General features: G+C 39.8%; 1 protein-coding gene across 6 annotated transcripts in view; it reads left to right on the plus strand.

Annotated features, from left to right (window-relative positions):
- The first annotated feature begins 4,593 nt into the window (after positions 1-4,593).
- LOC140497623 (cadherin-related family member 3-like) overlaps positions 4,594-14,060 on the plus strand; it is a 111,262-nt gene continuing 101,795 nt past the window's right edge. For 2 of the 6 annotated variants that reach the window (XR_011964795.1, XM_072598776.1), the window contains exon 1: positions 4,594-4,851. Coding sequence is in view for 2 of the 6 variants with exons in the window: in XM_072598776.1 (XP_072454877.1) it covers positions 4,740-4,851 (112 nt within the window). In the remaining 4 variants the exon portion in view is untranslated. Of the gene's footprint in view, positions 4,852-8,014; positions 8,252-14,060 lie in introns of all 6 variants that reach the window. The other 4 variants (XM_072598779.1, XM_072598777.1, XM_072598780.1 and 1 more) reach the window with 4 other exon arrangements.

Here is a 14,060-nt window from a genome sequence, read left to right on the forward strand (position 1 = left end):
CATAGTTTTGCTGCTGATGGAAATACATAGTAAAGACAGGAATGTGAGTTTGGCAGGTAGAGAGCAATGACCATACAGTTTTATGATGGCGTGCATGCAACAAATTATGAATCGATTCTGTCACTTATGCTAATTTTGGTCTAACAATTAGCACCAATATGTGGGACCATCGATTATAGCAAATGGAGATATTTTGAATGTTGTAGATAAGTTCTCTTACCTTGGCAGTATACCTTCCAGGAAGGTACACATAGATGATAAGGTTGATGTGCACGTTGTCAGAGCTAGCTCAGTGTTTGGGAGACTCCAAAAGAAACTGTGAGAGAGAAGAGGTATTAGGTTGCCTTCGAAACTGAAGGTCTACAGAATCATTGTGCTGACCACATTATTGTATGCCTGTGAAACCTGGACAGTGTACCAGTGCCATGCCAGAAAATTGAATCACTTCCCTTTGAATGGTCTTAGGAAGCATCTGAAGATCCTGGCAAGATAAGGTATCAGACAATGGAGGTCTTTTTTTTGAGCTGAACTGCTAAGTATTCAAACTCTGCTGCAGAGAGTAGAATCCTAATGGGCTGGCATGTTATTCAAATGCCAAGCATACTTTTGCCCAAAAGACTATTTTACAGAGAGCTTACACAAGACAGACACTCATATGGCGGAAGCAATACAAGGACACTCTCAAGATGTCTCTGAAGAACTTTGGTATCAATTATGAGACATGGTATCAATTATGAGACATCAAATATGAGACACTGGCACAGGACCACCCAGCATGGCATGTACACATCAAAGAAGGCACTGTCCTCTATGAGCAAAGCTATACTGAGTATCTCAAAATACATGTGAGATGCGTAAATTTAGAGACATTTCCTTTCCAAACAGTCATGCAAATTAGTTGTGCCTGACCTACGGTAGAACCTTCCAAACCTGTACTGCTCTGATCAGTCACAATCAGACACATTGTATTCACTGACCCTGGCATTGTCATTTTGGTCCTCTTTGAGCATGAAGGACAAACCACAACAAATTTTGTCTCAAATCCATTTGTATACTAAACTGGAGTGGACATTGGGAATTTCTAATCCTAAATCAGATAGGTATCTGGAGTGATAGCTGGGATCTCTGCCTTCCACATGGGGGTTGAAAAGAAAAAACCTGAGATTGTTCTCCCTAACTTTTGTTAGCTCAGCGTGATCTGTCTCTCACTGGTTACCACATTCAGTCAATAAAAGACAAAAGATAGTGCCTGTCCTCAAGGAGCTCACAATTTGAAGGTGAGATAACTGGCAAGGAACTCTGAAGACAAACTCTGGGAGCTGGGAGCATTGCCCAGCAGAGACCCTGAGACTTACTGGGTGATATATCCAGCAGAGCCCAGAGAAGCCCAGGAGATTGGGCAGTAGAGAGAGAGTGCAGCAGAGACTTGATGACATCACCAGACGACACCCACGGTTCAGAGGGACAGAGGTGAAAGTTGTCCCTTTGTAAGTGCCCCTTGGGTTGCAATCCTTACAGATGCTCACAAAGAAGCACGCTGAGACTTCTAATGCAGAGTCCCCAGTGATGTTCCTCTGAGGATTGTGTTCTGTAACTGATGTGTGATCCCTGACAGCACAAGGTCACTTTTGCTCCTAAGCATAGGGTTCTTGCTCTAACCTAGTCTTTGTGATGCATCCCCACCTCTAGTTTACTTTCCGGGAATCAATGCTACTGCCAGGGAGGAAATGCTGAATAGGTGTCTATGACCACTGGGTGGCAGCAAACTCTTGGTTTTCTTTCCCCTTTACTCTTCAATTTTCTCATAGCTGAGTTACTGTGACAATTTGAAAAGCCAGTAATAATACAAAAATACACCATAATCCTGAATTCTGGTTCTGATATTTCCCCAAATGGAAATGATTCTCTCATTTGAGGAAAATTCACAGAATTCTGAAATAATGGGAAATGATTTTTCCTGCTTGTCTGAATTCAAAGATTTTATGGAGTAGAGGAAGGCGCTGGATAGTCTAGGAGACACATCTACCCTTGGAACTAGAGCTCACTGGATTAAGTTGAAGAAGGATGGACTTGTCTCCTCAGGATTCCTTGAGAAATTTCTTCTGTTTTGTTTAACATGGGGCAGTTTTGGTTTCCTTTAGTTATTTAATAATAACTAGAATTTATATAGTGATATACATCAAATGTAATATTATAGATAATATGTGAAACATGTGTATGTATAAATGTATATGTTTTCACACACAGATATACATACATGTTATATGTGTGTATACACACCTATCATTTGACCCTCACAATAACCCTGAAAGATAGGCACTATTATCATTATCCTCATTTTACAGATGAGGAAAATGAGGCAGACAGAGGTTAAGTGGTTGCCCAGCATCACCCAGCTAGTAAGTGTCTGAGGCTAGGTTTGAACTCAGATTTTCCTGACTCAACACTGGATTCACATCTCACTTCTGACCTTGTTGGTCCTGGAACCATGGGCAAGCCACTTGTCTGTGAGTCTTAATTTCTCCTTCTGAAAAATGGTGAATATAAAAACAATAATGTTCCTATCTCATGGGGTTGTAGTGAGGATGAAATGAGAAAATAGTAAACAGCAATCAAGTAAAGGAGGTCTTATTATTCTCATTTTATAGATGAGGAAAGTAAGAATTAGAGAAATAAAGCCTCATGTCCTTGGTTTCACAACTAGCAAATGTCAGAGACTGAAAGTGAACCCAAGTCTCTCTTGACTTCACCACACCCAGCTACCTATCTGATAACGTATGCAAAATTTAAAGTGCCGTGTAAATGTCAACTATATTATTATTATCAATTATTATTACTATACTTTGGCTATGGAAAACTGGTCCATCAGCTAATATCTAATCACCCCTACTAGATTATAAGCACCACGAAGATAGGCACTATATTTTATTTTTGTATTAACCTAGCATCCAAGAAAATGTACATAGTAGGTGCATTGATTTATCTGTCACAAGTGTGAATGCCTGTGGTAAAGAAGCATTGAACAATTTTTGTTGTTGTTTAGTCATTTCTGCCACCCCATTTCGGCTTTTCTTGGCAAAGATACTGGAGTGGTTTGCCATTTCCTTTTCCAGCTCATTTTACAAATGAGGAAACTGAGGCAAACAGGGTGAGTGACTTGGTCACATAGCCGGTAAATGTCTGAGGCCAGATTTGAACTCATAATGATTAGTGTTCTTGATTCCATCCAAGCCCAGTGCTCTAGGTGCCATAGCACCACCTAGCTGCCCAGTCATCTGATAAGAGCAGCAGAAATTTAGAACATGTTAGTTCCTCAGAGATCCTCTGGGTCACTCCTCTCATTTTATAGATAAGAAAACTGTGATAACATCACACAGAAAGTGAGCAGCTAATCTAGTCATAAGATCTTTATATATTTAAAATCAGAAGGGACACTAAAAGTCATCTAGTCTAGTCTCCCAGCATTACAAATGAGAAAACTGAGATGGAAAGAAACTAAGTTTACTTGCCCAAAGTGACATGAGGAATGTCAGCAGAGGGATTTGAACTCAGGTCCTTGGGTTCTACTTCAGGAGTTTGTCACCTTTTCTATAACGTGGACCCCTTGGGTAATCTGGTGAAGCCTTCTCAGAAGAATGCTTTTTAATGCATAACATAAAATACAAAGGACTAAAGGAAACCAAAGCTTCGTGAAAATTTTGTCTAGTCAATTCAAGACTCTTCATAACCCCGTTTGGGGTTTTCTTGGTAAAGATACTGCAGAGGTTTGCCATTTCCTTCTTTAGTTCATTTTACAGATGAAGAAGTTGAGGCAAACAGGATTAAGTGACTTAACCAGTGTCACACAGCTAGTAACCATCTGAGGCTGGATTTGAGCTCAGTTCTTTTCTGACTCTGGACCTGGCATTCTCTCCACTGTTCCATCCATGAAAATAGAGGTGTAATTTCTCCTACCCAAGATCATGGAGCTACTGAGATGAGGTCACCTCAACCTGACCCAGAGCTGCCCCGTTTGGCCAGATGGGGAGTGTACTCTGTACCAGCCTGCTCATTTGTTTAACTTGCAAACAGTGAGAGATGCAAAGAAGAGATCAGATTTCTATAGGAGCAACACCTGTTGCCAACACAAGCTTCTTGGCAGCCAACCAGCTTGGCTGTTAGGGTGTCAGCGTATTGATGTCTCAGGGTCAGGCTAGCCATGGTTCTCCTCCCCCTCCTTTCATAATAGTCATGTTGTGAAAGAAAACAGACCAAAAAACCTCAAAAAGAATAAAATTAGAAAGTATCATGGTTCTCTTTTTAAAAATTGTTTTTATGCAGAAGAAATATGCTTTTATGCTCCTGAAAAATGGTCAATAAATTAAATCCAGGCAAATCTAATCATCTGTTTGATGCTCTGGAGGGATTTCCCTTTGAAACAAAACTGTTTTGTAAAGTGAAGAATGGTTGCCAGTGAGCTGATCATCCCCTGAGAATTCCCCACTAATTCATGTCTCCCCAAAGTTCCTGAGGAATCACAAGATAGAGGAGTCTTTGCCGGGCACTAAGTGTTCTGCCGGTTGCTTTGTCCGGCTTAGTACAACAAAACAAATCCCTCTGACTTTTTTTTCTCTGTTGAGAAATGAGAGTGTCACTTTTCAAGCAGCAGCCTTTGCAAGGGCTATGCTGTGGCAAAGTTTACAGGCAGCCCCTAGAAACCAGAATGTTTCCCATAGAAACAATTTGATAAACTCCTGGGAATGCGTGCCACTTGTGGGAGTCAGCCCAGGACCAGGATCGCTTCTGGAGAAGGAACCATCCCTAAAATGACGATTCTTACCTATTTTCTTTTTTTGTTGATTGCTGTCCCAGGTCAGTATCTATAACTTAATCTATAACTTTTTTGATTCTTTGAAATAATTTTAATCCCAATTTGGGTTTCAGTTATTTATTTATTTATTTTTTTTGGTAAAATTGGTAGCACTGATCTAGAAAATTACTTCCAAATGTTTATCTTGGCATCCCCAGTGCCCAGCACCTTCTTTATGGTAGGTATGTAAAAAAGTGTTTTTGTTTCATTGATTTGAAAATTGTAATCACGTTGCGGGGTGGGGATCTCTCAGCAAGCTGAAAGCCCAATACAGCCATTAGCCACTTGCTTGTCACCCAATTGAAAGCAATTCGTTTGATGCTTTTCTTACTGAATTATTGCTTTGGCATCTGTTAGCCTGTGGTACAGGGTTAAACAAGGATAGTAATTTTAGGAGATAAAAATGTTTTGGAATTGTGGTTTCTGCTAAATTGAAATGGTAGATGGCATCTCCAAATCTATGAGCATATTACAATAAATTCCAACAGGTTCCATTAAATTTCTGTGTAGGCACTATGTCCAGCACCATAAAGTCAGAGCCTAAAGAATCTAAAATAGTCCCTGCCCTCAAGGAGCTTATGTTCTACTTGGTTGAACTTTGAAATGTCCAAGAGAATTGAAATCAAATCGAATCATCATTATTGAACACTTATGATAAAAATAATAAACAAAAATTTCAAATATTTTCTAGGGCACTTAAACTTCTTATTTGAAGAAATCATTGATACATTTTATCTTGGCTCAACATCTAGATGCTTGCCAACAAACATTCGAACACTAGTTAAGTACATCCAATTAACCGTAGCTGTCTGTCTGGCTCTGGCTCTATTTCTCTGTCTCTGTCCCTGTCTCTCTGTCTCTCTCTGTCTCTCTCTCTGTCTCTGTCTGTCTGTCTGTCTGTCTGTCTCTCTTTCTCTTATCCCCGTTCCTTGTATTTGTCTCCACATCGTTTCCTTGTGACTAGTGAGGGTCCCAGTGGAGGCTGGAATAGATCCTTGCATTCCATCCTTTATTCTCACCTTCTCTGAAGGGCAGAGGCCAGGTCGACTCCTTTCTGGGTCTTTCTGGACTGTTCCCTGGGAAAGGTTTTAGGATGTGAGCTTTTCTTGTATACCTTCCTCTCCTCACTATCCCTTTCCTGTCCAGAAATGTAATGCACCACATTTTGTTAGAGCAAATAGCTTGTTTTCTAGCCCAGGGTCTTCAGGTCTATCTAGTCTTTTAGGAAGTTTACATCAGATGAAAATTATTAATAAAATCACTATAACCCTGTTAGAAAAATCTGCAGCATCCAGTCAGAGGTTGGGCTCTGCCCTAAATAATCATGTTTGTTTAGCCCTAGTTAACCCCTGGCTTCCCTGTATTTGAGGCAAAAATGAGCCTGCAGCAAATGTGTAGGGAAAAGAAGTAAGCACAGGTTCGAGGTGATGGTGACAGTGGCAGTGGCAGTGGCAGCAGCAGCAGCAGCAGCAGCAGCAGCAGCAGCAGCAGCAGCAGCAGCAGCAGCAGCAGTAGTTCCCTACACCAGGAGTTCCATATAATGATGAGAGGTGGGACTTACATAGTAGTAGCAACAGCAGCTAGTGTTTTGCTTCTTCCTGAGTTCAAGTCTGACCTCACATGCCTGCTAGCTGTGTGACCCTGGGCAAATCATTTCACCTTGTTTGCCTCAGTTTCCTCATCTGTAAAATGAGCTGGAGAAGGAAATGGTAAGCCACTCTAGTATCTTTGCCAAGAAAACCTCGAATCAGGTCACAGAGAGTTGGACATAATTGTACCTTACAGTGACTATTTCTGGACAGTGAGACAGAGAAGGGAAGTTGGAGAAAGAGCAGACTTTTGGGGGAACGTTGTTTAGTCTTTGAAGAAGTAAGCATAACCAGTTGCCTGAGTCTTACTTGTCTGACCCACCATGCTTGCAGCAGCCCACAGCTTGCCTCGGCTTCTCCCTGTTCTCTCTGTTTCCCTACTTGCCTACTGTCCCTGGGTCTCCAACTCTTTCCCACTCCTCTCACTATATCCTGGGTTTGTTGGACAGCATCCTCACAGCTGCTACTGCTGCCGCCACTGAGCTCTTCTAATTCTTTTCTCCTTTCTCTCAACCTGCTCTTTTGCAAACTGAATCTCTTTAAGAGTTCTTACGAGTGCCTCAAGTCTGTCTTCCTGTTCAAAGTTTAAGATGGTTTCAAATAACTTGTACAGCTGAGAAGAAGCCCTTGTCCCTCTGAATGACAAATCCCAGGAGTCTGTGAATTTCTTCCACCCCCTTTATATTTGTAATCTTTGTTTATAGAGTGGAATCTCATAGTAAGCACTGAATCAGTGTTTATTGCCTGACTAATCAGAAGAGAGGTGGTATCTAAGGTCAACATCAAGGAGAAAATTTTATGTTAAAAAAAGGTCATTTCTTAAATCACCCAGAAATGACTGTGTAGTATATTTTATAACAATTGTAGATAGAGAGTTCTAAAGTTTTTGAGAAAAGCTTCTCTGTATCAGGAAGCAATTGGATGTGACCTATGCAAACAATTGAATGTAAATTTTATTTTCACTACACCCATTTAAGCCATTAATCAAGAGACTGCAGGAACTTCTACTCAACTGGAAGAAAAAGAAAACAAAACCAAAAACAAACGAAGGTCTAGTGGACAGGAAAACTGATTAGTAGGGCAAAGGGCTCTCATTGTAATAATAATAACAATAGCTAGAATTTATATAGCTCATTAACGTTTTCAAAGTGATTACATATGTAATTGCATTTGATCCTCACAACAGTCCAGCTAGCTGTTATACCCATTTTACAGATGAGAAAACTAAGATTGAGTGAGGCTGTTACTTGTCCAGTTTCTCTCTCTCTCTCTCTCTCTCTCTCTCTCTCTCTCTCTCTCTCTCTCTCTCATCTCTCTCTCTCTCTCTCTCACTCTCTCTGTCTCTCTGTCTCTCTCTCTCTCTCTCTCCCTCTGTCTCTGTCTCTGTCTCTGTCTCTGTCTCTGTCTCTCTCTCCTTCTGTTTGTTGGTCTGTCCATCTGTCTGTCTGTCTGCCTAGCTCTCCATCCATTATGGCACCTAGTTATTTTATATATAAGGGTTTTACATATGAGTTGTTCCAGTGTGACTGCACTATCTCATGACTGTTTTTTTCTTTTTGGTTCTCCATGAGGAAAGAGAGGACATAAGGAAATCAGAAGAAACACCATGAGTTACTTCTAGCTAAGAATGCTACAAAAGTCCGTTAAGACTATTATTTGTTAGTTTTATCAGCCTAAGAAGATGGAATAGCCTATTTGTTTGGTAAGACAGTGAAGAGGACATTTGAGGGTCCCAAAGATTGTGTCCTGGCCTACCAGTGAGCGTGAATTTTGCTAGCAGTGACACCAAATTTTGGTTCAAAAATTTTTACAGGTAAAAAAGACAATTTATGAGTATTTTTGTTTAATATAAATTTTACTTCAATAGCATACGTAGTGTGATAAATATAGCACCTACAAACAAAATTTGCCTGGTTCCCATACACACTCCTTTCAAACTACATGACATCATAAATTTCCAAAGAGCCACAAAATGACTGCTCCAGTCGAGTAGCAAGGGTGAGTCTCCCAACTCTCCCTTGGTGCTGACAACTTACACTTTTAGAGTGTGTTCTTACTGCTCAAGGAAAGAATAAGGTGCCAGGAGTCAAAAAATATTTAAAAGCCACTCTTCCAGAATTACATTCAGCATGAAAAAATACACACTATTAGAGACATGTGGGAACTGAGATTTCCTAAGGGAAGGGTAGATTAGGAAGGTTAATTTATTTTTTCTTTCTTTTTTCAAAGTAAAGTCATTTCAAGAAATAGTATAGGAAGAAATGCAGCAATATGGTATTTCCCTATAAACCTGGGGCACCCTCTCCTGTAAACACATGCACCAATGGCTGGAGTAGACAGGTGTAGAGAATGTGGGTAGCCAAGGCACACCTGTGGAGGGGTGGCACACAGCCTAATCTTTTCAGGGTCACAGATACATTCAGATTCTGGCTTCATGCTGTACTCACTGACTTCATTCCTCACTAGCCTTGTGTGGAAGGCTGATTTTGCTGGGCATGTAGTCTTTACCAGGTATGTGAGTGTGTAGTGTGGTGTATAGTTTCTATTGTGTCCATCCTGGACTTTCCTGGTCACTGTTCGCCAATATTGAAGTGGCCTTTAAAAATATATGTGTGTGTGTATGTGTGAGTGTGTGTATATACATATATACATATTTATACATATGCACATATATACAATATAAAAACACATGATATTCATATATATACATACATATGTATGTACATACACACATATAGAGTTAAAATTCTGACATTAAAAGAAAATGTCTATACACATAGCAAAATGCAAAAAGAGTATTCCATATAAAACCCTGAATCTTCATTTCATACCATTTGCTTTTTTCAAAAGTATATAATAAATTCTACATGTTACTTTCAAAACTGTTCTGCTTGTCTGTACTTTATATATTTTGCCCTCTGGTTCTTATAAATCCGGGCAGTTTTCATTTATGATTTCTTGAAATATAGTGTTTAGGTCTTTATTACTATTTTTAAAAATCAAGGAGTTCATTGATTTTTAAATAATTTCTCCTTGACCTGTTTTCCAGCTGAGTTGTTTTAGGTAGCAGATATCTTATACTGTTCCGATCTTTTAAATTTGTTCCAATATTTCCTTTAATCTTAGGGAGCCCTTGATTTGTTTGTTCTTTTGAGTTTTCAGGGAGTTCATTTCTTGGGCAAACTTTGCTACTTTCTTGTCTAAGCTACTTTTTCTCCTTCTAAATCTTTCTTCATAAATTTTATCTTGCTTTTTAAATGTTTGCTTGATTTCCTTTGTTGTTTTTCAGTAATTTGGTCATGTCTGACTCTTGGTGACCTCATGGCTCATAGCATGCCAAGTCCTTCTATCCTCCACTGTCTCTCAAAGTCAGTCCAAGTTCATGTTTGTTGTTTCCATGATATCTATCCATCTCATCCTTGGCCATCCTGTTCTCCTTTTGCCTTCAGTCTTTCCCAACATCAAGGCCTTTTTCCAATGAGTCCCACCTTCTCATCATGTGGACAAAGTATTTAAGCTTCAGCTTCAGTATTTGACCTTTCAGAGATTAGCCTGAATTTATTTCTTTAAGTACTGACTGATGTGATCTTGCTGTCCAAGGGACTCTCAGAAGTCTTCTCCAGCACCACAATTTGAAAGCACCAATTCTGCAGTACTCACCTTTCCTTATAATCCAACTCTCATAGCCATACATTGCTACTGGAAAAGCCTTAGATAGCTTTGAGTATATGGGCCTTTGTGGGAAAAGTGATAGCTCTGTTTTTTAGCAAGCTGTTCAGATTTATCAGAGCTTTCCTTCCAAGGAGAAAGCATCTTTAAATTTCACAGCTGTAATCATTGTCTGCAGTGATCTTTGAGGCCAAGAATGTAAAATCTGACACTATTTCTCTTCTCTTTCTTCCTCTGTTTGCCAGGAAATCATGAGACTAGTTGACAGAATCTTCACTTTTTTATGTTAAGCTTCGAGTTAGCTTTTACAGTCTCCTTTTTCACCCTCATCAAAAGGCTTCTTAATCCTCTTCATTTTTTGCCAGCAGAGTTGTATCATCTGCATAACTGAGATTATTGATCTTTCTCCTGGCATTTTGATTCACCCAACCTGGCATTTTTCATGATGTGCTCTTTTTCCAAGTTAGATAAGTAAGGTGACAATATACAGCCTTGTCATACTCCCTTTCCAATCTTAAACTAATCCGTTGTTCCATGTATGGTTCTTACTGTTGCTTCTTGGCCCACATACAGGTTCCTTAGGAGACAAGTATGATGATCTGGTACTCCCATCTCTTTGAAGACATGCCACATTTAGCTGTGATTCACACAGTCAAAGACTTTAGTGTAATCAAGGAAGCAGAAGCAGATTTTTTTCCCCTGGAAGTCCCTTGCCTTCTCTATAGTCCAGCAAATGTTGGCAATTTGGCCTCTAGTTCCTCTGCCTTGTTGAAAAGCAGCCTGTTCTTCTGGTAATTCTCAGTTTACATACTGTTGAAGCCTAGCTTACAGAATCTTACATATAACCTTGCTGGTGTGTGAATGAACACAACTGTTCAGTAATCTGAAAATTCCTTGGCATTGCCCTTCTTTAGGATTGGGCTGTAAAACTGATCTTTTCCAATCCAGTGGCTACTGTTGAGTTTTCCAAATTTGCTGGCAAATTGAGTGTAGCACTTGGACGGCATCATGTTTTAGGATTTTAAATAGCTTAGCAGTAATTCTATCACTTCACTAGCCTTATTGATAATGATGCTTCCTAAGGCCCGCTTAACTTCATTCTTCAGGATGTCTGGCTATCGATCAACAACCACACCATCATGATTATACATGATGTTAAGACCTTCCTTGTATGATTCATCTATATATTCTTGCCATGTCTTAATCTCTTCAACTTCTGTTAAATCGCTACCATTTTTGTCTTTCATCATGCTTACTTTTGCTTGAAACTTGCCCTTGATATCTGATTTTCTTGAAAAGATCTCTTGTTTTTCCCATTCCATTGTTTTCCTCTATTTCTTTGCATTGCTTATTTAAGAAAATGTTCTTATCTCTCCTTTCTATTCTCTGGAATCCTGCATTCAGTTGGACATATCTTTCCCTTTTTCTCTTCCCTTCCCTTCTTTCCTAAGCTATTTGTAAAGCCTCAGCAGACCGCCATTTTGCTTTTTTGCTTTTTTTTCTTGGGAATGTATTTTGTTGCTGCCTCCTGTACAATACTGCAAACACCTTTCCGTAATTCTTCAGGCACTCTCTCTACCAGATCTAATCCCTGAAATCTATCCGTCACCTCCACTTTATGTTTTCCCCCAATTATTTAGATCTGACTTTATTTGTGTGAAAAGTGTTTCATAATTGAGCCCTCCACTCTTGATACCTTGAGACACAGAGCCTGGAAGCTTGAAGCCTGTTGTGTCCTGCTGCTGGCTGTATTGGTCCTTACTTTGCTGGGGGTGCCTGGAGGAAGGGAATCTCCTGTTTCTATTGTCTGTGGATTTCTGGTTGACTTTTTGAGTTATCGTGAGATAAAAAGTGATTAGTTTCTCTAGATTTCTTAGTCATTATTCAGGTTGGTGTGAACATTTGGCTTTTGCTGGAGTAGAAGTAATGGAATCCTAATAAAGGTGCCCCCAGCCTCAATATTATAAATTCCTTTTAGGCCCCACTGAACAGCAGGCCCACTGCCCCTTCCTAGCCACTCGCTTCCCTCCCTCACTCAATATACTGACTTCTTCATATATATCTCACTGCTCACTAAAACAGGTGTGTCCATGAACTCATATTTCTCACAGAAACAGCAGGTGTTTCCATTCACTCAACCACAACCATATCCATCTAGTCTAAGACAGGACCACAATATTCAGTCAATCAGAAAGCAGCACCACTAGGATGCCCAAGCAGGATGTGGACCCCAAAACAATAGAAGGGATTTTCCCTAAGTAGGCACCTATGTAGTAATAGCAAATGTTGTCTTTTAGGTGAACTTGTGATGTAGAGAGGCTTGTTATATGAGTATCATTATCATACATACATAACCCCCCCATGGATTTTTCTGTATGCATTATGGGTAATTGCATGCACAGTTCCACTGCAGCTGGGACCCCTCCCCTCTTACCTAATCCCTTAACAAACCCCTTCTACCTTTTCAATATTCATAATTTCTGTTATGTAATTGCATCTTTACCCTATAAAAATCCATCTTGCTTTTTTGAAGTGGCTGGTTCCTCTGGGAAGTTAGCCTGCTTCATGAAAGATGTCAGTCTTGATATCTGCCTATACTTGGATCAGAGGTGGTCTGCCTCTGAATTCTTCGAGATGGTCCCACCAGAACATATCATGGAACCACAGCAGAGGGAGTTTGGTGCTCTGCCTCCTGTTCAGATAGCCATTTGCAGATTAATTTCTTATCATACTCTCATCCCAAGGCATACACTAATTGAATGGGATGATATGTGGAAAGCTCAGTTCTGATGTTGTTTTTGCCAATCTGCCTTTTTTGCTTAGCTTTATATCATGGAATTCCTGTGTGATTTGTGCTCTTTGTCACTACCTTCTCAAGACTAAGTTTGATACATCACTCTTTGGGGTTCCAGGATATATAGGGGTCTGAAGTATCTCTTTTCTCTGTTATCATCTGGTGTTCTTCCATCCCACTTCATCACAGTTCTCTCAGAAGCAGGCATCCCTGAATCTCTCCATAGAGACGCCATCAGGCCCGTTCTATAGCTATGCTAGACCTTGATTTTGTGGTTGTTCAGTCATTTCTCAGTCATGTCTACAAGTTGTGACCCCATTTGGAATTTTCTTGACAGAGACAGTGGAGCAGTTTGCCATTTCCTTCTCTAACTCATTTTACAGATTAGGAAACTGAGGTAAACAAAGTGAAGTGACTTGCCCAGGGTCACCCAGCTAATAAGTGTCTGAGGCTGGATTTTAACTCAGGAAGATGAGTTTTCCTGACTCCAGGCCTGGTGATCTATCCATTTTGCCTCCTAGATGCCCCCAGACCCTCACTACATATGTAATTTAAATGTGTGTACAACATATATATGTAGCATATTACTCTATTGTCTCTGCTTTCCTTATTTTGCATGACTTTCCAGGAGCTTTCCCATGTTTCTTTGAGCTCTTCATATGTACCAGTCCTTACAGTATAGCACTATACCATTGCCTTCATTTACCACAGTTCATCCAGACAATCCCCAAACTTTAGACACATATCTTATTTACAGCTTTTTAGTATCACAAATAAAGCTGCTGTGAATATTTTGGAATATGTGGAGTTTTTTTCTTACTGTCATTTAACTCCTTGGAGTATTTCTGTCATAATGGGACTATAAGGTGTGAAATGGGTAATATAATTCTAGCTCCTCTCCAGCTGGACCCCTTGATAATTCTACTAGCTGTGAATTTCACTGTCTATTTTCACGAGGCATTAACATATTGTTCTAATTTGATTTTCTACTCTTGTTTACCAATTATATTAATCTATTCTTAAAGCAGAAGCAAAAGAATAGGTTAATATGTAAAGTTATCTGGGCATTTAGTCTGGAGAGCTTAATAAAACCTTTACGATCTATATCCTAGGCAGCGTGCCATCTTGTCCAATTAAATAGCATCTCTGTCACTCTACA

This window comes from Notamacropus eugenii, chromosome 3 (assembly GCF_028372415.1).
Source record: "Notamacropus eugenii isolate mMacEug1 chromosome 3, mMacEug1.pri_v2, whole genome shotgun sequence".
NCBI lineage: Eukaryota > Metazoa > Chordata > Mammalia > Diprotodontia > Macropodidae > Notamacropus > Notamacropus eugenii.